Raw genomic sequence first — 26,586 nt, forward strand, 5'->3', positions numbered from 1 at the left:
TGATGCATCAAAATATCCCCCATCCAAGGATCTTCTGTCACCAGTGCGTATGGCTTGTTCTGCTTTGCAGTTTTTCTATCAATTCCCTTTTTTGCAAGTACTGAACTGCAGGAGGAAGCAGGCACTGAGAATAGGTTGAATTTCTTAGATATGCACAGGAATTTCATTTTGCAGACTGAAGAAAATGTTCAAGTCAAGACATGAGTTGTGCACCTAGATGAAGTCCATAGACTTAATGGAACCTTTGACCTCCTATCCCAGATGTGTTTTTCTCACTGAATTTAATCACAAAATCATTAGGGTTGGATTGGACATCTGCAGATCATCTGGTCCAACCCCCCTGCCAAGGCAGGCTCACCCAGAGCAGGTGACACAGGAAAACATCCAGGTGGGGTTGGAATGCCTCCAGAGAGGGAGACTCCATGAACTCCCAGGGCAGCCTGTTCAGTGCTTTGCCACCCTCAATGGAAAGAAGTTCTTCATTCTGTTGAGGTGAAACTTTTCGTGTTTTGGTTTACAGTCATTGCTCCTTGTCCTGGCACTGGGCACCACCAAAAAGAGTCTGGCACCATCCTCTTGGCATCTGCCTGAGATATTTATCTGCATTAATGAGAGGCCTTCTCAGTCTTCCCTAAACAGGCCCAGCTCGTGCAGTCTCTTCTCATAAGAGATAGTCCTGATCCTTGGTTAGGAACATTCCAACACTGTTAATTGACAGGGTTTGAATTTTTCTTTTTTCTAATAGTTAATTCTTCCCTGCATCCTCTGAAACAGATCTTGGCTATTCTGAAGCAATATAAGGGATAAACTTGGTCCTGGCTTCTATTTTCATTCAGCAGTTACAGAAGAGAACTTTAGGAAGAGCATACTGAAGCCAATGCAACCAAGAAATGATGTGCCACCATCACTAACAAGGCCTCCCTAGAGGCAAACAGTACTGTAACACATTTTGCACAAAATCTATGCAAACTGAAGTCCTTACTGCCCCACATATATAGGAGTGGTAAATGCAGATTTTTCTGATGACAAAGCAATGAAATATCATAATGCATTTCTCATGTTTTAACATCTTTATTTTAGAAAGTGAACATATCCATTAAAAAAAAAGAAAATGCATGGAGTTAAAAAAAAAAGTAAACATAAACTAATGACAAATTGCAATAACATAAAATAATTTTATCTAGTGAGACCCAACAATTATTAAATATACTTCCACCACAGAGAAGTTTTACTTCATTATATTACCAGTCTCTTGATTAGGTACACATGACAACACTTTCCAGTAATTACCTAGTCATTAGAAGATCAACTTCAGGAATCACTGAATAATAAAATACATTGTGGACAAATACTTTCATACCACCTGGGAGGCAACCTAATATACATATGTCAACAAAGTACATCTTCATGAGGTATTACAGTACATGGGAACCATTCCCTTTACTTTCTAATGAGTAAATTCTCCTTTCAGCAGCTCCACCAGCAAGTCAGCCACAGACTCTGTTGCCAGTTTCCAAACCCCAACAACTTCCTGCAGAGATTTTCTTTCTGCAACAGATCACACAAGTCAGCATGAATGAAGATGGGAGTAAAGGAAACATATATTGTATGTAGGGAGGCAAAAAATACAAGGTCATCCACTCTTCCAAGTGAGCACTAGAAGGCATCAAATCAGAAGTTTCAGCTTCTCAAGAATATTTAATACCTTCCCTAGCTTGAGCTTTGCTGTGAGTGGCAAAGTGAAAGCACAATAATTCCAGAAGTAAATTAAGTCATTTCCAAAATAAGAAAATAATCCCATATTTAAACAAAATACACTACAAAAACCTTAAGATAAGGCTGCTCCAGTGTAACCCATTTGTAGTATTAAACAGACCAAGGAGGGTAAATACCAAAGCAGGTTTGCCCATGAAATCTTCAGGCATACTTGTCCTAGATTTAAACCAGAGAAAATCTCTTCCTAGCATTCTTATGCTTTCATCGCCAAAGAAGTACCTCTCTTCGCTGCCAAAAAAAGGAGCTTTTACACATCAGGTCCACCACTGTTCCTTCCAGGAGAGCCAAAAAATAAATGCAGAGGAGCCCAACTCCAGGCTCTCACGAGCTTCTTGAAGGCTGCTATGAGGGACAGACTGAGTTCAAAAATTATGAACTCTTAAGAGGTAAAACACCATTTAATTTGTTTGGAAAGGAACTAGGAAGAAAAAACAATATTCAGGATCTACGTAAAGGAACTCACCTGCTTTTTCTTATTTGCTATACAATTGGTTTTTCACTGTCTTGTTTTTCTTCAGAGTCTTCATCAGAACCTGAAAAGGAAGACAAGAATGCTCTAGATCAGTTGAGAGAAGTTAAAAGACACAAAAGTGTTAAGGGTTTTTTTTGGACAAATTAGTCTGAATGTCTTTCATTTCTTGGAATAGCACATCTGCTGCATTTCAAAGCTCAAATTGTACAGAAACAGAATAAATTTGCTCTTTTCAGGCTGATTTCCCCCTGGCTACCTCCAGAATAGACTTGGTTACCAAGTAACCAATACTGAAGATGAAGGGTCACCCATACAAAGAGGTGGCTCCAGGGTATGTCCCTGGACACCTGTAGCTTCAGGGAAGACAAAAAGAGACAAATATGCAGGAAATTCCAACAGAGCTCATTTTAAATGTCACCTCCTAAAAGCAAAGATTTGTTTTAAGAAATGTTGCCATATCACCAGAGAGGTATATTCCCTGTTGCATGATCATAGGGGATAGTTAATTTCTAAATATTTGTCAAATCAGTATGTACAGCAAAGTGACCAAAAATTGCTCTCTTAGAATAATCCACAGTTTGTCTTCTCAGAAAAAAATGCAGATTTTTGAAGAAAAACTCTACTTATGAGGTATTTTTGTTCTATGTTATTCAGCAGTTTTACTTTGTGACTGACTACCAGTGTGTGTTAGTTCAAATATATTAATCTGACTGTTCTTTTGCCTCTCATATCCATAAAGGGTGCTTAAAATGTACATGGCAGTCAGGGCAGACCTGGAGAAAGCACCTGAGCTGTTACTGAATCCCACTGGACAAGCTGAAAGTAATGGCACACCTACAGTCAACACATGCATGCTGAGACACAACACCTCACTGCACAAGCAACACTGACCCAGCCACAATGTCTAGAAAAACATGTTAGCTCTGCTTACACTTCCTCTCACACTCTGTATTCTGTTGCTAAAAAAAACCCCACAAAACCCAGGCTGAACAGCTGAGTCCAGTACAAAACTTCCATTATTCCTCAAAACAGACCCATAGTTCTAGCTAGAACAGATTTTCACTTTGAATCATTGGTTATACTCGACACTAATGCTCTGTGACCCCTAGATGGAGCTCGAAGTCATTCACTAAGACAAGATGCTCAGCACAGAGAAACCAGAGACAGACATTTTAAAGAAAAGTATCACCAACATGTATAACTCTATAACGCAAGATAGGCAAAATTACCTGCAGCAATTAGCAAATATTATTTTAATTATATTGCAGTATACAGCACAGCTTTGCAGAGGAGGTTTACATATTAGGGGAAAAAGACTGATACAGGATTTGGGGACTCCCACTGCATTCTCAGGTAACTCAGATTGATTCAATCCATTAAAAAAATTTACTTATTTCCTTGAAATGCTCGAGACACATTCTTGAATCTTGCAGTATTTACATTTATTTTTGATTTAATCAACTCATATCTCAACTAGAACAAAGCACATGATATGCAGAGTTAAGATGTGCTTAACAATACCCACTGATTTACCTACCCAGACAGGTGAGAGCCTCTTTTATAGAGAGGCAGCTTTTTCTTTTGTTATGAGAAAAGAAAAGGAGCTCTGATTGAAATTTCAGTTTGCCTTATAGCAGTTTCAGGTTCATTGTGTATCCTAAGACAATATAAAGCTCCAAGTTTAGGCTGGATTAAATAGTGCATTGCTGCATAAATGCTATTGCTGGGAGATAAGAGATCAGAGTCACAGAACATCCCAAGTTGGAAGGGACCTGTAAGGATCACCAATAGCAGAAGCAAACCATAACTGCCTCCTTTCAGTTGTGGTGCCATTTTGTTCCAGACTTACCTTGCTTTTAGTCAGAATATGACATAAAATACACAAATCACATGTATTGTAACTCATCTGGTAGGTAGTAACTAAACTGAATTACTGAACAAAAAAGAATCTTGCATTTTAGGATGATAAATATAGTTTTCATTTAGAAACCAAAACCATATTTTTTCCCTTTTCCCTTCCCCTCTTGAAGGGTGTGAAATATGAAGGGGTGTAAAGTGAATATGAAAAATCTTTCACAAAGCAAATGTAACTACCTGCTACAGACTCAGGAGGAGAATAGAACTGCCCATCAGAGAGGACTCCTGGGTGAAGAAGAGCTGCTCGTTCTGAAGCATCCTGTGCTATCAAAAATCCTAAAAGAAAAAAAAATACCAGAAAATAATTCCTCAATGCTAGCACATAAAGTCTTAAAGATCAAATACTGATGAAGAATCTTGAAGACTGATGTATTATATCAGCATTTCTAACCAGTTACTTCTTTAAATAAATACCTTTTTAAAAAGCATCAACAATTAATGTAACACTTATGTCTTCTATTTAAATGCTGGCAGCTAAGGTGACACACACTAGCAAAACAGAGATATTGCAGACATGAATTAATCTTTCCTTCTACTATGTGTGATCACATGATTAGGTTGCCATATGTAAATTCATCAATATTCACTGGCAAACTAAAACTTCTGAAATATATTTTTAATGATCAGTGAGGTGCCACGCATAACCAAATAAATTATTTTCCCTCTTTGCCACTAAGACCCTTCACTAATGGCTTGCTTTCACCTATCTGTCTCAACATACTCAGTTTCTGCAACCTTCATGAACTATTTGCATGTGTATGTATGGAATATTTTGTCTATGGATATTCAATATGAAAAAATGCAGAAGTCTCTGAACTGGTTAAATTTCTCACCTACTTAGATAACACTGTGATGCAGCTGTATTTCCTCACCCCTCGTAAGATAAAAAAAGTTACTCAAAGTTTGCTTTTCTCCAGGCAAACCCCACTGTTCTCATTTAACCAACTTCTTTCTCAGACCAGTGAAAAAGAAGAGGGAAGGGATCAAAGTAGAAAGACCACATACAGAGCACATAAAAATGGAGGCATCCATGCCCATGTAAAGTTTTTTTGATTTACCTAACAGATAAACATGCCCTTCCAACAGAGTTTCAGACTGTACTTCAGGTAACAGGTTGGCTGTATAATTACTCTCCTGCTGTTGAAACTCATAAGGATCTGTAAGTTTTCTTTCCCTCACCACTCAAGCAGTATTCTCTTTCAACTGAAACAGTGGATTTCCTCCATTTAGTTGAATATATTGTGTCAGATGACCTGGTGCCTCATGTCAAAGGTTGAAATTCATACTTGTTCTGGTCTCATTCTCCCTGTGCATGAAACAGACTCTCCATAACACTTCTTTGCTTTCCCCTTTCCACCTCAAAAGAAGAGTTAGTGACACTGAATTAGTTATTGTGTCTACTCTTTGTAAAAGAGGAGCCAGACACTTTATGTATTATTCACAAAATAAAGTTTTACAGGCCCAAGTCAGTTAAATTTTCATATCTCATGCATACAAAATTAAACACATTTCCAAGTGCTTGACAAATTGCTGATCTGGCCCTTCTAACTTTTAACTTTAGCTCCTAAATTAACTAAAACCTCATTTCTTTGAAGGCATATGTTCCTTTCCCAAAGAGGAAAAATTCATGCCACGTGATTTAATTTTTTTCACAGCTCTTCAAATTTTGAGAAGCTGAAAAAAGCATTCTTCTGCCAGTTAAGATGGGATCAATTGTTGCCAACTGCAGTGATTGATGAGAAATATCACAAGCTTACTATTTTCTTCTTCAGCTTCTTGTGGTAATACTTTAAAGTCCAGGAACCAAGTTTCAATCCAGGCAAGTATGAAGGATATGATGGGCAGCACGTAGCCAAAAGCACCCTGTGAGAACAGCTAGAAAGAAAGAAAACATTACAAAAATCACTCTGAAGAATCTTGCTTTTAGAAAACAAAGTAAAACAAACATTTGGTTAGAATATATACCTGTGAAATAATTACTTTTGCTAATAAAAAGGCACTGGTCACTGCTGTTGTAAACTGAAAGAGACAGAACAGATAAACTAATAAATGGATTTAGTTTTTTATTTCTGCCATTATCTATTAGTTGCAACTTCAAATATTTACTGACAACAGCAAGATCACACAGATTAATAAAATGTAATAAGCATGATACAATAAACCTAAAGTATTATTAAACTAACCTTATAAAAGATAATTTTTAATACAAACACCTCCAAACATTGATTTCCACATAGCAGATAGCATTTGTGTAGAATCTAAACTGCCGCAGTTAGGTAAACTTCTTGTGATCTTACTGTATAATGAAGATAGTGTACTTTATTCATCAAGTCCCTTAAAAAAACCCAACTATTTATGTATTTTGGGAGAAAAGCAAACAGTTGTTCCAAATGCTTTTCACTACCATCCAAATCAAAATATCCATTTCAAACAACAAAACATCTTTGTGGGAGTAAATTGCAATAAATATTTTAATTCATGAAGTGGTATTTTGAAAAATCGATTTTTTGAAGACATAATACTCCCTGATATATTTTAAAGAATTGGCATGCTGGATAAAGTATCTAAAAAAACCCCAAAATCTGAAAAAGCAGTGAACAAGTACTGTTCACATAAGCAAGACCTCTGTATCTTCCAGTGCATTTTGAGTCCACCAATTCTTTAAATAACAGCAGAACCAACATCTCTCAGTTACAGGAAGGATGTTAAAATTCAAGGCTTTGGCAAAACCTTCAGTGAAGCTTTATGTATCTAATTACTTCCTACCATGATGGGTTCACTCTCACCACCTCACAAACAAAGGCATTAAGTTGGAGGATTAAGAAGTACTCTAAAGCTACACAACTAAGAGCAAGGACTTTTAAGAAGCATGCATTTAAATATAAGCACAATCAGAGCAGCGGCTACCATTATGTATGCGTGTGTGCCATGCTAGTAACACAATCTATAAAAATCATAGCATGTAGTCTCAGAGTACTAAGCAATCTGCATGCTACTCACTTGAAGAAAGTTACACATGAACATGTTCTACATGCACCTACCACAGTGCAAGGAAAAAAAGAAAGTCTGATTTACAAAGCACTTAGCCAGTAATACACCTCGTATTACAACCTATAGTATTGACTGGTGGAAGCATGAATTTTTCACCAGATTTTCCATTCTTTGTCATCCACACCATACAGCTGCATTAAAGACATTGGCTTCAATCCACTGTGGTTGCCTACAGTTCTTGAGAACTTCCTTTTAAAGAAGGGATGCATATTCAGCCTTTTGTATTGGAGCATGAAGCAAAACAGGTACTAGTGCTGAATGGGTGGCACCTACAACTTTTTAAAGTAAGAATGTGGGACTTAATGGACACCTGGATCTCTAGCACAATAATGCCAATTCTTGTTTTTGAAGAAGGTTCACTATGACAAATGCAAATATATTTCCAACATTATTTAACAAGTTTCAGAGGTAACAAGCAGTTATGACTAGCCATCCATACTGGAAAAAGATATCTTCAATTTGTATTAACATGATACCTAATAAGAACCACACCCACTGTGCTATTAAATTCTTGCCTTTAGGCTGAAAGTCTTCCAGAAAACAAGTTTTTAATTTGTTACTGTACCACAAATTTTTATATATACACCATCAAGATGATTCTTGACATACAAGCATTAAGAGGCATCTCAAATTTTGTCTGCTTGATCCATTCTAAGAAAAACTCCATTATGCTTGGCTACTACTCACAGCTATTGCCCACCAATGGCGCAGTCTGCACATTGCATATGCAAGTATTAACACCTTAAACCGAAAGACTGCCAGTAGCTATAGAGAGAGGAAAAAATATTGGTTGGTTAATTCAGAACACAGAAGAACCACGATATTATCAGCTCACCAAAAGTACTAACTACTTACAAAGAAAACAGGACAGTCTAAGTTCTGTTACCTTGAAATAAATTTGAATGTGTCCTTATAAAACAGAAATAGAAGGTAATTTCCCATTTGTGAAGCACATGGCAACATCCACACACCTAGACAGGCTCAAATATGCAAGCATGTGCCATTCCACAAATAAGTTAGAAACATAAGAAAGCTACACAAAGTGTGTTCATGATCATTTCACTTGACTGGAATCGAAACAGTTAAATCTGGATGCAGTTAATCCAGCAAATACTGTGTGCAGCACTCTGCATCTCACTGATCTTAGAGGCGTGCTACTATACTTTCAGTATTTTGTGAAATATTAACATCGCAAGAATCAATTATTCTTTATGTAGCTGCCTACAATAGCAAGTCATTGTATTTGGCAGTAGAGAAAGGTAAGTTATGGTATTTGTAGGCCAGAAAATTAAATCAATAGCAGACAGACCAGATCTCTGAATCAGGGACCTCGAGTGTCAATTTCCCTGTTTATTTTTTGATAGTAGATTGTCTCCAACTTTTAAAAGATTGTTCAGAATCAAAAAAATGTGAAAAAAATGCTTAAAAATGAAGAGAAATCAAAGACAGTCATGGCCAGAGGTATGATAAACCCATTTAATCTCATGCAAATGTGCTGTAGAAACAGAGGAAATCCTGTAAAAACCTGCAAATAATTTTGAAAATTTTGAAGTTCTAGTCCCTTTCCAGGGAATAGAAGTCTATTATTTTTCATTACATGTTCTTAACCCTTGGTTCACCTACAGGATAAAGTAATTTCCAGAGCATCAACATTCAGAGATAACATTTTTTGCCTTCAGCAGTATGGTATATCATGGAGAACCTACCAGCAAAACAATGAGAAAGGGAGAAGGAGTACAGTTTGCTAGCTTATAAAATTTTTGAATCTAGTACATAAGTTCATTTGACACAGCAGATGTCCAGTGCAGAAGTAAGGATGGGTTTTTACACCAGTTTCAAAGAGAGATTCTGGATATGGTCATCAGTATAAAATGACTGATACCAAACCAAGTCATTTCTGCAAGGCAAACATAATCTGGTAGAATTAACAATCTTGCCCCTTAGAAGAAATGTAAAGAAACAGCTTTTACTTGGACCGTGCAGTGCAAAATGCATTGCAACTACAGAGCTACAGCTTTGCTTAAAGAAAGAAATTTCCTAATGCAACAGAGTTCCTCTTATGTGCCTAAGGTACTTATACATAGTAAAGGAGAATCATACTTCACACCTCAGCTCTTTTTACTGTTTGAGTTAAGACACAGAACTCTGAAAAACCTGCCCTGTGCAGGCCACCCTGGGAACAAGTCTCTCCTTACTGCAGCCACCTTACGTGCAAGGAAAGACAAAAACGTCAGTTTAAGCAAAATTATTTTAGAGCTTGAAGGCTATGGGTCTTGTCCTCTTAATGAATTAATTATGTCACATCAAAGTCACATTCTTGACTGGGTTTTTCATCTGCTTTTCCACGCACCCTAAAGCTAAAGATGCAAATCGATTGGCCCTAAGCATTTCTATCCACAGGCTGCACGAGCCTGCTGCCAGAGCAGGACTGGGCACCTTAGATGGGTGAAACTTGGCCCTTCCGGTTTAAATCAGCGAGAAAAGATCAACTCTTTCACAAGACTCAAACTAGGAAACATCTGTGAAAGGAGGAATGGGAAAACTATACTTTTGCTGCTGCTTTTTCTTTTTTTAAGAACACTTACAAATATATCAAAATATGAAGAGGAGTAGTCATAATGTAGGACTTCTTTCTCTAAGGTAGTCTCAATGCCTCCTTTTACCTACAAAGGAACACACACAGCTTCAGAAAACAAAATACACACACAAAAATGAAGAGTAAAACTACTAATTCCCTACTGATAAACAAAAAGACCATTAAACTAAATACAGAAGAGCTGTCTGCCAAGAATGATAATGTCAAGACTACTGCTGTTATTTGTTTTTCAAGATTACATAGACTTTCCAAAGTGAAAACATTTAGGATTATCATCTGGCCTAAGCAAGCAACATTTTAGGCTGTTCCAAAATAATAGCAAACAAGTTATTGAGGGAGGAATAAGTGATTAAATGTTAAAATCTGTGACATGAACTCGCAAAGCATTTTACTTCTTATAAGGAGGATCAAAACAGCTGATCAAAAAAACAACCATAACCCAGTTCTAGTTAGTCACATGTTAGCAAATAGGAAACAGAACAGAAACTGAATTCATACTTCAGATCTCTTCCTTATCAGCCTTCATACAATTTGTTCTGAAAGCTGAGCCAAAAAGATCCACAGTAAAAAAAGTAGAAGCTGCAACTATTAGACTAATCTCACACAAATAACATTCAAGTTTAATTCTTCCATTTGCTGATGAGATTCAAAATTATATCTTCCTTAGCCACATTTCTTTCCAGAGGAAGGTTTCTACTGTTTAAACTCACCTTGTAAGAAAATAATTTAGGGTGTATTGGCTCAGAGAATGAGAGGAGTATCTTAGTTGAAAAAGAAAAACCTCAGTGTCCATCTTTTATTGTTTTTCATATGAAATTCCATAATTAGGTACTGCATGAAATAGTTATGTAAAACAACACCAACAGAAGGCTTTAATATTGAGTTTGACTACTGTCATCTTTTTAAGGAAAGGAGCTACCAAAGCACACCAACAACATACGCTCACTATCTCAAAGCAATGCAGTTTACACACATCCACACTTTTCCAATTATATTGCTGGACAGTGTTTTCCTGAGACTAGTCACTCTAACTCTGAATTTTTTCTATTTCTTCTCTTCTCCCTCCCCTCTATGGCTACCTAAATCACTTTCTAAATACTGTTTTCCTTTGGTTGCTCTACTGCATCAAGTGTGATTACATGTTTCCAGAATAAATAAGGAAGATCAACTTCCCCCACTCCAAGATATTCCTCACTGTGTGGCTGTGTAAGCACCATGTTAACATAAGGATAAACAGGGAAACATGGAAGCCTTGATTTTTGCTCAAAATGCCATGGAGCAACTCCTTGAAGCATTTAACAATAAACTACACGACATCTAAGGAAACTGGATAATGGCAACAAAGTGAAAACAATGTTTACAGGAACTTTCATAGCAATCCTGACCCACTACTATGCACCAATAACACACATTCCTAACACAATGCTATTGAACTTCCCAGCAAAAAAAAAAAAAAAAGCAATCCAAAGAAAAACAGAACAAAAAACGTAAGAACACGTCAGATCCCAGATACCAAATTTTAGCTTCTAATATCATTGACTTCTAATGACAAAAACCTGGTTTTTATTCTTGCTGACGTGGCAGTATAGGACACCGGTTCAAAATAATGTTGTCCTGAAAATAGGGCTTTTTACAAAGAAAACTACTGTGATCCTGAGGTCCCTTGATGCTGTAGCATTCAAAATGAAACATCATGGTAACATGAGTTGGTAGCTTTTTCTATTCAGAGTCTTCAATATTCTGAGTGCACTCATGTGAAAAATCTCTATTCCGAAACCTCAACAAGAGATATAAACCCACTCTGTTCCTCTTAGTTGTACAAGCTGTTGAGACACTAAAAAAAGAACTGCAAAAGAACACTATGCTACAAACATTTTTCCACCTAGAGAGAAAACAAAGTCTACTCCTAAAATTCCATCATTCAGGCAAGCAAAATCTGCTTTCTCAAATTAAATCAGAACGAGTATTTTTCATTGTATCAATGAGCTATTGAACAGTCAGCTCCTGAAGCTTCATAATGTAAATTAATAACAAAGGTTATTTATCTAATAAAGAAATGCTGACAAAAATATTTACTCAAGATCTTTCTTTCCAGAAAAGAGATTCTTCCCTAGTGTGTCCTTTCTTAAATGCAAACTAGATTATAGCTTAAAACCCAGCTCAAGAACTAAGATGCTACTAATGAAATAACAACAAATGAACTATCCTGTTGCTTTCTGGAAATTTTAGAACAGCCTCATTTTCCAGATAACAAATGCTGGAGTTAAAAGGTGGCAACTGGGAGTTTATGTTGTTTAAATGCACTCTGCCATCCATAATGTGTAACACATCAAATTTGTTATTATCAAAGAAAATACATCACACCAAAAGGAAAGTTTTGGCTATTAGAAGTATTTTCAGTGACTAACACCTCAGTGAGATATCACCGACTTAAAGTTACTCAGAAGGCAAAGTTTTGAATAATCCTGTTAAAACTCACACTTCTTGCTAAAATTCAAAGACGTACAGTAACATTTTTGTTTATTTGACACCTGAAGACTACACTGGATTTCCAATGTTTTTTCAGCACGGTTCATAGACTACAGGAACATCTAAAGGCTTCATAATAAGAAGATAAACACATATTCTAATGAATAACAGTAGATGCAGTTGAGTTCATGGAAGCTTAAAGTAATAAACTGCTTAAACCTAAATAGATACAAAACCATAATTCTGGATAGAAAGGAGCAACTTATTAACCACCTCTGAAGTGAATAAATACTTAATATTAACGTCTAAGGGTAGGTACTGGAAAGACAACTCACATTTAATTCTATTATCCACAGTAAGGTTATGAATAAGAGATCAAATGTAACAAACAAACAGAAAGTCCTTCTGACATCTGATATGCCTTTCTTCTCCCTGCCTTCATATGACTCAATCCTTGCCATCAGCTGCGTGGGGTTGATGGAGTGGACGTCCCGCAAGGAAGGACAAGATTCCACACTGCTACTGTGAGCATTTTCTGCATCAGCTGGGACACGATTCATCCTGTGGTTGCTTAGAGTGGTCTTCTTCCAGTTTCACCATCACTAGAAGGCTGATCCATACAGGAAGAATTTCTGAACAAACAAACAAACCAAACCACATTAGTCACCAAATCCCTGTAATTCCAAGAGGTATTTTCATCTTACAATGTCAGTCCTCTTTTTACTAAACTAATGATTAAGAGAATTAGGCAAAAGTAGACCTTAGAAATTGTTTCTAACACAGTATCAAGTCCTTCTTCATCTCTCAGAGGATTTGTGAGGCAAGAGAATTAATGTTCAATTAGGCCATCTGAAATAAGGGAGCACTGTCTAGATTTAGAAGGGTCATTTCTCCATGCTGTTAGAGTGAGATCATTGAGTAGAATGAATAAAAAGCATGATGCTGTGCATCCTTTAAGGTTTTCAATACTGATTTAAGTGCTCTCAAAAAATAGGAAGACAGCTTAAAGGAACTTCCACATAAAATTCCTGAAAAATAGCAGTGTTAGATAATGGCACATCCAGAGCTGACACAAACAAAAGATTAAAAGTCCATTAAAATCCCTGAGGAAAGTAGTAATCCTTCTATAAAGCATATACACTGCTGTTTGCTCTGCAAATTCATCTGCTATAGCAACTTACATTGCCAGACAGTTTCTCCATGAAAGAAGTGTGTGCAACTAGTGGTTAAAGGTAACGCAATTATCCTAAGTCTCGTCTGACTACAAGGCTTTTAAAAGAATTTTCAGCCTGAATTTCCTATAAAACTGGAGCAGTTTGATATATGATTCACTCAAATCCTCCATGAGAACATCTGTCCAATTAAAGGTTCTAGAAGGGGTGGACTCAAAAGGTCACAAAAGTTTAATGCAAACACACAGAAAATTTAATTTAATGCAAAATACTCGATGATTAAGCTATACATCCTGCAGTACAAACCGCATCAGACAAGTTTTTGTAATGATGAGGGAATAGCTTTTTGAAATTCAAGAACAAAACTTTGCCTCCTCCTGGCTGTATTGTCTTTCAGTAAATGGCAAGAGATAGAGAAATTCTTCCCACTCCTGCCTTTCAATAGCGTTTCAACTCCAAGGCTGCAAAAACACAGTCAATCAAAGCCCAACAGGGGATCTGCAACCCATCACTAAGCAAACACAAGGGAGGATACAAGGCACAGGGGAAAAGTAAAGGTGGTGTGGGGACCTGCCAGAGCACACACATCACAGCTGAGGGAGACACAGGCCAGCCAGGCATGATCAATGTCTTGGTCAAGTCACACAGAACAGCCTTTAAGAAATTCAAAGCACCAGGCAAGGATGGACAAGCATAATGCATTCATGCTTAAATCTTCCTTGTTTCCACAGCAGCTGCTGCTTCAAGCATGGCTGGCAAAGGGCTGTAGAGAAGGCAGACATAGGTGGTGTGTGTTTGGTCAGGTGTCTTGTGCACTACAGTGAACTTTGGGCCACCTGAACCTGAGGGCATGAGCAGAATTACTGCACTCCAGTGCTGTTAACAGCACTTGCTTTGTACTGACAACCTTCACACTAAAGTGCCCTGCTGTGTAACAGCAGCCCATAGGAAAACCAGGTTTGGGATGAGACATAAACCTCAGATCAGGCCATCAGTGGCCATAGTTAAAAATAAAAACAAAATAAAAAGACAAGTAACACCTGAACCTCCAAAGAAACTTTCATCTACACCGGTTAAAATATTCATTTTATTTTGATGTAGCCTCAGTGCCAATTATATAGGAAGTTGCTACTTCCAGTCTGGATTATTGCTAGATACAGCACAGTATGGGAATGCAATTACTAGCGCCAGAGTGAATTGTTTCAGAATGTGCTAGTTCAGCATCTATTTGCCTTATGGAGCCCTCTACAAAGAGAAAATCATAGTATTAAAATGCACTGGCTGCCAGTTTGTTTTCAAGCCTGACTCAAACCATCAGATTCAGCTTACAAATTCCATGTACTCTGAAATCCTTGCTACTGACAGACTGTTTCTTGCCTCAAAGTCCCCTAGACAGAGGATACTCAGAGTAAGGAAATTTGTCCCTCATCTTGCTCTGCCTGCTGACCACCAGATCCATGTCTGGACACAAGGCAGGGCCTCTCTTGTCACACTAAGCTAGCATCAAAATGTTGTGATTCTCTAACTGAACAAACACAGCTTGGCAGCTTTCTGCACTCATTGCAACAGCTGTGCAAACTGAATTAATCACCAAGTGTGAGCTAGAGGATTGTTTCCCAAAGTTTCTTTCTTTAATTAAAATCAAAAGTTCCTTCGTACCTGAATAACATAATCGGTCATTTCACCACACTAACATTCTCAGATGGTTTCAGGTGGGTGCACAAAAAAAATCTTAAATCTTTCTTGGCAGCTGTCTTACAGGCACGTGGGACTATTAAAAAGCAGCACTTCCCTTTTAGTGTTGGGTGGCGACTTGGCCAGACACTTTCATGCCCACCTCAGCATTACCAGCAACATTTCTCCTCCCTTGCACTTCCAAAGCACCAATCATGCCCTGGCTCTCTTGCCTATTACAAGTTTGCAATGGGAGTGAGCTCTGTTCTCCCCTTGGCTCCATTTCTCCAGGGGTTCTTGCTTGTGCAAAACAGCCTGTACTTGGAAGGGCTCCATGAAGAGCTGCCACTTTTCTGCATTCCATGTGGGCCATACAATCACCAGGCAGGCACAGGACTGCTTTTCATGCATCCCTGGGCAAGAAACTCAGAGGTGGAACAAGTTTAGGAAGGCAAAAAAGGTGTGTTTGTCATTGAGATGTGTCACACTTTTGAAAATACCACACAATTCTTTTGCATGTGACTGTTACTGATCCTTATTCTTGCTATTCAGGAAGCAGGGACTGCTTGGCCTGAATTCATGCTGCCACATTACTCGTGGTTTTGCATCCAAAGTGATATATGACATTGTTATTATTCTATTGACATGGCTATTGTTCTTTCTGAAAACCAAAATAATTTAGAATCAGAGAAAAAAAATAATGAACCAGGTGTGAGAATGTTTGGGGTTTGGGTTTTTGAAAGCCAAAATGCAGATCCATACATAAAAAATTTCATTATCAAATAAAGAGAGAAAGTTGCATTCTTACAACTTTTGAGGTTTTTTTTTCCAAGAAAGAACCTTCTTTGTGCATCAGTCAGTTATCAAAACTTTCCTGTTTCTGGTAAAGGTTAATGCTTTTTAGATAATTTTCAGGGTGTTTTTACAGTATCAGTAACATATTTTCAAGACTGCTGTATCATCTCTGGCTTGACCCATAGTCAGACTGCCTCTGATTTGAAGGAGACTGGGTTCACCTGGCACCACTTCTTTTGGCTCCAGGCAGTCCCATTGTTTGGGTTATTCTATACTGCAGGGTTCAGGAAGGATGTGTGGTCAAAACAAACACATCCTATGAAGATGTGATGTTTAGAGACCAACATGTTCATTTTCTGCAGAGCCTGGATGCAGGACTCTCATCAGAAAGAAAAAAGACAGTAATTCAGAATATTCCAAGAAACTCTATGGACAAACTCGCCTGGAGAGGTGGAGTTCATAGCAACTGTGTTGGATACAAACTGTGCCATTAACTCCTTACCCCAAGAGACACATGAGTAAGACAGAAATCTCTTCCCCCCACACAGTCCCACCAGCAAATGGCTCTCCACAAGATGTAGGGGATTTGCAATGTTCTGTACCTCTCTGACTCTCCTTTGCCAGACTTCACGTGATGGTTTTTCAAGCTAAACTGAGGATTGCATTAACCTGCTCCTGGCTGCACCTGCACATTATGATAATACTTGTGAACACCTGTTCTGAAAGAGTCAGAAAAATAAAAACCTGTTTCCAGCATATCTCTTGTGTTATGTGTTTTTGAAAGTGTTTTCAAAGCTAAAAAAATCCCTGGCATTTCAGACAAGTAACAGTCTTATTGTTATTTGACTCATAACAAGTGCAGAATAGAATATTCAGTTGAAAGGGACAGAAAACAGTCACCTTATCCAACTGCCTGACCACTTCAGAACTGATCAAAAGTTTAAGTATGACATTAGGGGCAATGTCCAAATGCCTCTTAAACACTGACAGGCTTGGGGCATCAACCATTCCTCAAAGAAAATTATTCCATGGTTTGACAACACTCCTGGTAAAGAAATGTTTCCTCATGTCAAGTCTGAACCTGCCCTGATGGATGCAGCTTTCAGCCATTCCCACATGCCCTGGTACTGGGTACTGCTGAGAAGAGATTAGCAACTTCCCTCTCCACTTCACCACCTCAGGAAGCTGCAAAGAACAGTGTGGTCACCCCTCAGCCTCCTTCTCTCCAAACTAGATGAACCCTGTGTCTTCAGTTGCTTCTCACAGAGCATTACTACTTCTAGCTATTCAACCAGCTTCAGTGCCCCCATTCATTTAAGGTTCTTCACATCCCTTTTAAATTTTGGGGCCCTGAAGTGCACAGAGTACTCAAAATGAAGTTGCAGCAGTGCTAAATAGAGTGGGATGATCACTCCTTTGGACCAGCTGGTTGTGCTGTATTTGAAGGTTTGCCACTGCTGACTTTGAGCCTGCTGTTAGCCAGCATCCCCAGGCCCACTTCTGTGGTGCTGCTCCCCAGCCACTCCTCTAGAAACCTGTACTTGTGGAAGGTACCGCTCTATCCCAGGTGCAGAGTCCGACATTTGTTCTTGTTCAGTTTCATGCCACCGATGATTGTTCAGCACTCCAACCCATCCATATCCCTCTCTGAGGCCTCTTGTCCCCTGAGAGTGACAACAGCACCTCCCACTTAGGCACCATCAGCAAACTTGCCAAGAGAGCATTTGATTCCTGCCTCCAGATCACTGACAAAAACTTTAAACAGAGCTGGCCTCGGGATGGAGCCCTGAGGAACACCACTAGTGACTGATGTCCAGCCAGGTGTAGCCCCATTCTCAAGAACCCTTTAAGCCCTGCCCTTCAGCCAGTTCTTCCAGCACACCATCTACTGCTCACTTCATGGTCAGACATGTCCAGAACGATGCTGGGAGGTACAGTATCAAATGCCTTAATAAAATCCAGGAAAGCTACATTCACCACCTTCCCTTCATCTACTAGGCAGGTGAAATGACAGAATCTACAAGTTTATTGAAGTGTCAAAACACTTAAGAGGGAAATAAAACTTCAGAAATAAGAATCCACATTAGTATATTTGTGATATGCCTTCTTCTCACTTCCCCTGATCTCAAAAGATGTAAGATTTTAATGGGGTTTTTTTTTAGTTTTCTTCATAACTGCACATATTCACTCAACTACTATTAAAATATTTAGCTATCTAAATTTTCTATGCTGACCTATTCAAAGCTATAGACAACAGCAGCATCTTTTTCCTGGAAAGAAAGCCCTCAATGTTTGTATCTATTTAAATTAAAGGTGTGTTTTGCCTTTTTTTTCTTTTTTTTCTTTTTTTTTTTACACTTAATCATTATGGCCATAATTCAAGCTTCCAAACAGAGAATTTAATTCTCAAAGTTGCTAAAGAAATACCGATTTTACACTTACTAATAGTATTAACTAGTATAGTAAGTGAAAACTGAAGGAGTTAAAATTATCAAGCTTAGGACTGCAGTCTTTCCCTGCCCTCCAAGTCTAACAAAGACTTTAACAATACATGGTGAGAGTTTGGCCATGATTTCAAGCTACATTTATAATTAACATCATTATTTTCATTCATACTGACAGAAGCAGATGGCACACACTGCATGTGTCAATTTTACACATATCTTAGAGATGCAACATCAGAATGTTACTTTTCTATCATTATTCTATCCCTATTTTTCCAGTTAATTGTCCTTGGTTTAAATTATTTTTGTTTATATTACTGTATCATACATGAGCAACAGCACCATATATATGTTTTCCCTTCCAAGAAAAAAAAAACAAACAGAATTTAACTGAGAAGAGATAAGAGATGAGATCAAAAAAGAAGGGAAAAAAAAAGGCTTACTCAAAGGCTACCAGCAGCTCAACAAAATCAAAACTTAAAGCGTCACAAGGAGGCAATTTGGAAAAGGCAATGTTAATTTAGGTTAAAATATCAGAGAAGTCGTGTTTGCATAAAGTAACTAGGTACACAATGTAACATTGTGTCACAACATACTGAACACCGAGAACAGTTATTATATGTGTCCCGACAACACTAAATATGGGTCAAAAACTCCCACCATAAACAGCTTTTCTGCGAATGTTAAAAAGTCATCTGAAAATATTTCTTTTTTCCAGTGAGTAAAATAGGCTGACATGGCCAATACAGCAGCCAAGATGCTCAAGTACTGTGAAAACTACAGGGTAGTAGAAAAGCTGACACTGAAAGAACAGCAATTTTCACTCATAACGAAACAAAAAACAAACAAACAAAAAACCACACACAAAAAAAAAAAAAAAAAAAAAAAAGCATTTGCTTTCTAAAAGCTTTCCTCACAGGGAGACAAAACATTCCAGTTCCTTACCAAAGGAGCTATTTTCTGATAAAAGGGCTGACACTGCTGCTTACACTACCTGCTATTCTGTAAGAGCGCACCACATGGCACAGATAAACCCAAAACTTCTCACAAGAGCAGAGCGTAATACAGTAATTGGTATTGTAACAGTAACATTCAAATATTTAAGTTATACTTAAAAGACAGTTTCAGACAATTTCAACATACCTAAAGAAAAATGGCCTTGAACCACTGTTTGCTCCCTTACCACCATGAAGCCCAACTTAATTCTTTACCTAGGCCGAAACACAAATTACCCTAGCCAACACCTTGGACAGAATATACAATTATCTGTAAAGACTCCTTACTGGAAGTCCAAGAAACTGAGAGTTTCTGGTATGAAGCTGTATTAACCTGCAGGAGTGTTGCCAGAATTCTCTCAATGTGTTTTCTGACAGTACCAGCACACACCATGATTAAGAGCCAGCAGAGATAAAACCAATTCTAATGAATGTGAAATAATGCTAATTATAAATTGGAGTGGGGGAAAAAAAATCCCAAAGAGCTGGAGACTGCCTCCAAAGCTTACCTGGACACATTTTTTACAGCTTTCCACTATAAATGAACCAAACTCACTCTGCTGACATACTCTGTCCCTCTTCTGTTTATATAACTAGAAGAACTAATTTTCCTGAAATCCGCTTGTAGCGGATACATTGCTAGTGACCTCCTGATAGTCACTGCTCCTGTTCCTGAAGGGCACTTAAATCCCTTCCTTCCAAGCTGCACTCATTCTGTCTCTAGCTGTAACACATCATTGCCTCAGAAACATTTTAATGTCTCAATGCCTTTAAAAACACCCTCTGAAGCACTGTTCTGTTCAAAACAAATGTTCCTTAGTGAACACAAAGGTATATTAAACAAACAAACAAACAAACCATTCCCAACAAAAAAATCCCAAACCTGGGCTAGATACTTTAATCAAAGTAAGACTGAAAAATTCAAACTGACGCACACCCACAAAATTCCCCGAACATAAGCAGAAGATACTGTAGAGTGCTTTGGCAATATTCTAGCTTTTCAATTAGGCAACACAGCAGGAATTACAAGTTACAAATATGTAACCCATTTAAAAACTGGGAAAGTTTCCCACCGGAGGGGAAGGGCAAGATTTACCAGCATTCAGGAGAGAGCTCCTTACAAATAAGAGTTTGGCTCTATCTGAGTGTTCAAAACTAGAGTAGCTCTGCTTCACCCTGAAGAAGCAGCTTTTAACGCAAGTAACTTGGCCGTGTAAAAACAAAACCAAAACAACAAACCACCTATTTCCTTGAGAAAAATGTTTCCCCAATTTCCTATGCTCCATTGGTGACCTAACAAAAGTAACAGGGCAATTGCACACATTTGTACTGAATAATATTTTTTCTCAGACCACTGAAATAAAGTAAAAAAGAGAAAGGAAAAAAAAATATACACTTTTTAGGGTAGTAGAGCATCTGAGGAAACAGCAGTGTCACCTTTCTCCATCCCAAGAGTAAGACTCATAGATTCAGAAAGTCAAATCAAAGTGCTCCAACCTTGGACTAATTTTCCCCGCAGCAGAAGAATCCCTGTTACGGAGCCAAGTCCAGCAAAACCCTATTGTCCTTTTCCAAACACCCCATTTCTTATTCTTCAAGAGCTGAGAAAAATGGCAGAGTAAACAGCTTGTAAATTTGGCATCAGCATCATCCTTCCTTTCATCTCCATCATCTCTTCCCCTCTGGACACCCTCTTAACAGCATATCCCAGACTTCTACTTTTAAAATGAGCTCAAACCACAATGAATGGACCATACGGGGATCAAACCTGAGCCCTGGCATTATTAGAACCATGCTCTAAACAACCAAGCTAATATGCAACTATATTCTATCTTAAGAAAATACTAAAAACTAACAAAGAGGATGCACCATAATATGTTCCAAAGGTCTGCCTCAGGCCTCAGCTGCACTCAACACACTTAAGCATTGCAAACTACAAAACTGAATTCTGTGTGTGTTATCACTATCAGGTCCTTAAAACACCGAGAAAGTATCCCAGTTATAGAACTGACAACGTATCATCCCATTTACAACCTATACATTCTAACTGATAGTAATCACTTCACAGAATCAGAAAATGCTGTGGATTGGAATGGACCCTGAAGACCATCCAGTCCCAACTCTTATTTAATTAATTATCAAACCAAAACTATAGTTTTCTTTAAAAAAACATAATCCTCTCTTTTGGTTTAAATGTTCTGGACAAATCTTGCCGAAGACTTGAAATTACATCAGGATTTTAAGTCAGCTCCCCACAGTTATATTAGCACATGTATACAGTATTTTTGTATGTTTTATGAATAAATACACATTCCAGTCACAAGCAATACCGGCATACAATAAAAAAATATAAAGAAAAAAACATGCTAATGATTTCTTGCAAAAACAGGGAGGGAGAGGTGGGCATAAAGGGGAAGTGATACAAAAATAAAGAAAAGACAGTTTAAAAACCTCCAACGAATCTCGTTTTAACTCTTCTTCACATCTGTTACCTGCTCTCTGAAGCTGATTTTGTAGCCCATCCAACATCACCTCACAGAAATTAAGATTTCATGGCAAACTTTCTCCATTGAACACCAAATATGCAATAAGGGCTCAATATCCATTCAGTTTCTCAGAGTTAACTCTGGGCCAAAGAATCCATTTAGATATCAAAAGTATATCTATTTTATCACATCTGCATTTCTCTAAGTACAAACCACAATTTTTAAAAGATGCCAGACACCTCGTTACTTGCCTCAAACATCAAGCATGGTTTTTAAGTACTGGTTTATAACACTGATTACTCCTACATATTTGTTTGGTTTTTTCGCAAATCAACAACAAAAAAATGTCCCAAGGCTGCTAGCCAGATACTACTTGGACAAGAAAAGCTATTCTTTTGCTAGCACAGAACTGTGGGACTCTTCCTGAAATAGCTCAGGCATTTTATGCATTAGTGAGAATACTCAGGATTCTGTCACTCCCTCAAAAACTATTCCACAAAATGGTGCAGAAATTTATTCCAGGCAAACAACCTCTGAAAATTCTTCAGAGTTCTTAAAGAAAACAGCATTTCAATAAACTGACATCCATTTCAGAATGGGATAAACTTTTGTAAGACTTTTTTTCACTCTTAACTCCTCTTTTACAGCTTTTGAAGGCGCTTCAAAACAAAAGGAAGTTTCAGGATTTACATTCTAGCTCTACTTTTCTTCTTAAAGGACACTGTAAGGAAACAATTTCCTAGTCCAAGCAGCAACAAGTTCTAGCAAAGACCTACATCTGAACCTTCAGAAGAAAATCCTTATTTAAACACACCTCCACATAATTTATCTAATTTTTCTGTCAGTGTAAGATAGAAATTAACTCCTGATGTCTGAAGTGATGCTATTTTAAGGCTTCAGCTGATAACTGAGTAGCTCAACTTACTACGAAAAGCAGCATTAGAAGATAATCAGTTGCTTCTTTTTGGTTCTAAGATGACTTTCTTCAACTTTCCATTTTTAATTCTACTTCCAGCTGAATTTAAGACAGCGAGGCTTAGAGGTAATGCACAACTTGTCTTTTAACACAGCTGCCAACGATCCCAAATTAAGAACTGATATTTGGCAGATACAGTTAAATTAGGGAATGTTTAACATGCAACAAATCTGTGATCTTTCAAAATGACTCATCTGAGTTGCTGGATGCTGTTGCCTAATCACAAGAAATCACAGTCCCCGCTATCACAAGGGTGATTTATCACTACCATATCATCAATACCTTCTGCAAAATCACTGGTATAATATTGTGCACGCTGACTTAATTCACTGAGTGAAATCCATTAGTCGTGCTTACTAGAAACTAGGTTTGGCCCTGTGAAACATTTTAACAAAGATGTGTTAATAACTGCATATTTAGCTAGGATGCTCTGATAAAGTTTAAAATGTTAAAGTCTAAATACATTCTTTCTCATTAATGAAGGCCTAGAACAATTGTCCTATATTCACTTTGAAAAAAATCATGGCTAAACAGTTGAGAATTTATGAAAATTAGACCACATTGCATCAAGACAACCACACTCGAGCCCAAACGCACCAAAAAGAATGCCTAATCCATCTGAACTGAGTTTAGTATTTCACAAGTCCCAGCGTTGTTAAAAGGTCATTTTTTTCTTTCTCAACATACCAAGTCTATAGAAAGCAACATTCATCCTGAAAAAGTCTAACACATGAATAACAACAACAAAAAAAAAACCCTTAAAATTACGGATTTGTGCCACAACAAGAGGATCACCGGTGCGCTTTATGCAAAGTATCTGGCCATGAACACCATCAACAAACAAACAAACAAACAAACCCCAAATCACTCTGCATCTGGCCTACTTAAAACCACAAAGCTGACGAAAAACATCTACTAAAAATAGTAGCACCACTACGGACTTATAAATAGAAATGAGCCTTCTCACAACGTTAGATTCACTAACAATGTCCCAAAACACTATGATTTCCAGCACAAAATGACAACTTTCATAGCAATTAATATTCCACACAATTCATATAATATGTAGATATTGGATAAACCAAGATGAAAAATGCACACAATAAAAAGTATTAACAACGTTGTGCAAAAATACAGTGATGGTCTTACACCTCTAAGCACATTAACAGGATTTAAAAACAAACAACCAAACAAACAACCTCTTTAAACAAGTTTAGTATTTGTGGTGAATATTTTCCAGGCTAAAGTCGCCCACTGTGTATCTACTTACTCCCGACTACAGGGAACTTGGGAGTGTTAGCAACTCCATCAATGAGTAACTTGAACTGCTGCTCGACACCAAACCCTGAGGGTTTAACCTGCCCTCTCTGCAGACCCACCAGCGTCACCCTCAACACAGATTAAAAACGGTGCACTTCAGCAATGAATGACCCACTTTAAATTCGGATGCTGAACGCAGGCAGTACCTCTCCGAAGCCGCCTAAATTCAGCCCGACGCTAAAATTAACCCTCAGAACAACATTTTCCCGCGATGGAAGCCGGAGGTTGGCAGGGCCTGGCTCTCTCACACTGTTACCAGCTGGACAAACAGGTCGCCGTAGCTCCGTGAGGATGGATTTTCTGGGCTAGGATCGCAAGGCGAGAGGAAAAGCAAACCTCCTCCGGGCCCGCCAGCAGGAGAAGCGCCGGGCATGCGGGAGAGGCGGCCCTGCCCGCTGCGCATCCCCCGAGCGCGGCAGGCACCCCCTTCCCGGAGAGAGATCGCCTTCCCAGAAGCAGACCCCCGCCCCGCTCTGCCCGCCTCCCGGCACATGATCGCCTTCCTCCTCTTCCTCTTCCTCTCCTTGCCCCCCCCCCCCCCCCTCGCTCCAGCGGGCTGCGTACCGAGGGGGACAAACCCGCGCCCTCCCCGGAGAAAGCGGCGGCACTGGCACAGGAGGAAGTGGGGAAAGGGAAGAGAAGGGAAAGGAAGGAAGGAAGGGAGGGCCGGACCGGGCCGCACCGGCGGCACCGTCGGCCTTTTGCCAGCAACACGCCCCGCATCCCTCTGGGCCTATTCCCCCCGCGTTCCCTCTGCCCCCGCTCCGGGCCGGGGGCAGCGAGCTCACCCCGACGCGCCGCTCCGGCCCCGCAGAGACGGCCCCGCCGCACCGGGCAGCACCGCAGGCCGAGGGGACGGGCGGGGCGGGGCGCGGCGACAGGAGGCGGGCCCGGCTCGGCCTCCCGCTCCCTCACGGAGCCGCCGGCACCGTCGCCCTGCCCGCCCCTGGTGCGAGGGCTCGGGGGACAGACGGCGCAGGCAGCGGGGGCGGCCCGTAGATAAAGCGTCAACACCCCCAAGCTGCAGTGGAGCTGCCGGAACGAGCGGAGGGACTGGTTAGCTGTCGTTCGCCCGGATTCCACTTGTGTCTTATCACAGCGCAGTCGTTATCTTTGCAGGGATTAGCACCAGAAAATCACAGAATCACAGAGAATTATGAGTTGGAAGGGACTCTCAAGGATCGAGTCCAACCCCCGGCCCTGCACAGGACACCCCAAGGGTCACACCATGTACCCAAGAGCATTGCCAAATGCTTCCTGAACTCTCTCAGCCTTGGTGCTGTGACCACTTCCCTGGAGAGCCTGTTGCAGTGCCCAAACCCCACACTCTGGACAAAGAACCTTTTTCTTATATCCAACATAAACCTCCTGTAACACAACTTCAGTTCATTCCCGTGGGTCTTGCCAGTGGTCACCACAGAGAAGAGATCTAGGCATGATTGCTGTCATTGTGAAAATATAACAGAGAATCAATCAACCAACCACTGCAGGACGCCATCCATTCCTTTGGGAAGGATGGTCTCCAAACTTACTGAAGCCCAGAGCTTGTCAAACGCTTGCATACGTCTTAAGGTTGGTCTGCAGTTCAGTGCTGCAGGCTGGATCCACCTCTTTTAACAGGAAACGGGTATACCAGGGAAACAGAGGGAGAAAGGTGAAAAGACAGGGCCAGGAAATATCAAGATAAAGGTCACTCGCTCCACCCTGCCTTGCTCACTCCACTGGTGCCCAGCGTCTTCAGGGATATCCATGCAGAGTAGCTGCAGCAAAGGTGCTGGGGTGTTCAGCCTGGAGTTAGAACACTGCTGGAACGCTGCTGGAGATAGAACATTGCTGGAAACAAGCACTCTAAGAATTTATTATTTAAAAAGACACCATGGTAAATGATAGCTGAGGTGAATTGCTTAATCTTTGTTGCACAAACCCAGAACTCACAGTAAAACATCCTCTTCAGTATTACCTCTCATTAATGGGAAGGAAGAGGAATTTCTTTAAGTGTGAGAAATACCTTGTAAGCTGCAGATCCTTTTTTGTTTGGTTGGTTGTTTTTTTTGGCTAATCGTTTTCTTAATCTAACTTCAAAAATACAATCACGTTATTCACTTTTATGCTTTTTACTCATTACTGTTTATTTTGATTATCTATGTTTGTTTTGTTTTGTTGTGCTTTTTGCAGTTATTGGACTAGAAATCACCTCAGGCTTTCAGCGAGGTAGCTGTTTTTATGAATTACCGTTATTTTTCATGCAAATGCGAAGAGAAGGACTTGGATCTCAGTTGGCAGTCTGTATTTGAATTACCTGTCACCAAATAGGTTTGATACTAGATGTTTAACACATCGCAAACCACAGGCAGTAATCCTCTGTCACAGCATGTTTTAAAATAGATGTAGCTTGGAATAAAATGTGGTTGAAATTTAGATGAACAGATTAGGAGCATAATTT

At 39.2% G+C, this 26,586-nt stretch overlaps 1 protein-coding gene across 5 annotated transcripts; it reads right to left on the reverse strand.

The window, feature by feature from the left end:
* Positions 1 to 2,239: 2,239 nt before the first annotated feature.
* STARD3NL (STARD3 N-terminal like) lies at positions 2,240 to 25,036 on the reverse strand. 5 transcript variants are annotated; one of them, XM_066192112.1, is made up of 8 exons: positions 24,932 to 25,036; positions 12,617 to 12,913; positions 9,802 to 9,879; positions 7,904 to 7,981; positions 6,131 to 6,184; positions 5,923 to 6,040; positions 4,343 to 4,441; positions 2,240 to 2,309 (listed from the first exon to the last, which is right to left on the reverse strand). In XM_066192112.1, exons 2-8 carry the CDS (start codon positions 12,839 to 12,841, stop codon positions 2,257 to 2,259), a joined length of 705 nt encoding a protein of 234 aa, XP_066048209.1. In that variant the 5' UTR covers positions 12,842 to 12,913; positions 24,932 to 25,036; the 3' UTR covers positions 2,240 to 2,256. The 5 variants fall into 5 exon arrangements, with proteins under 5 accessions (XP_066048209.1, XP_066048233.1, XP_066048227.1 ...); XM_066192136.1 differs by lacking the exon at positions 24,932 to 25,036 and adding an exon at positions 24,708 to 24,775; XM_066192130.1 differs by lacking the exon at positions 24,932 to 25,036 and adding an exon at positions 24,290 to 24,377.
* Between the last annotated feature and the right edge of the window lie 1,550 nt (positions 25,037 to 26,586).

This window comes from Chamaea fasciata, unplaced genomic scaffold (genome assembly GCF_029207755.1).
Source record: "Chamaea fasciata isolate MVZ Bird 193981 ecotype frontalis unplaced genomic scaffold, bChaFas1.0.hap1 SCAF_1, whole genome shotgun sequence".
Lineage (NCBI taxonomy): Eukaryota > Metazoa > Chordata > Aves > Passeriformes > Sylviidae > Chamaea > Chamaea fasciata.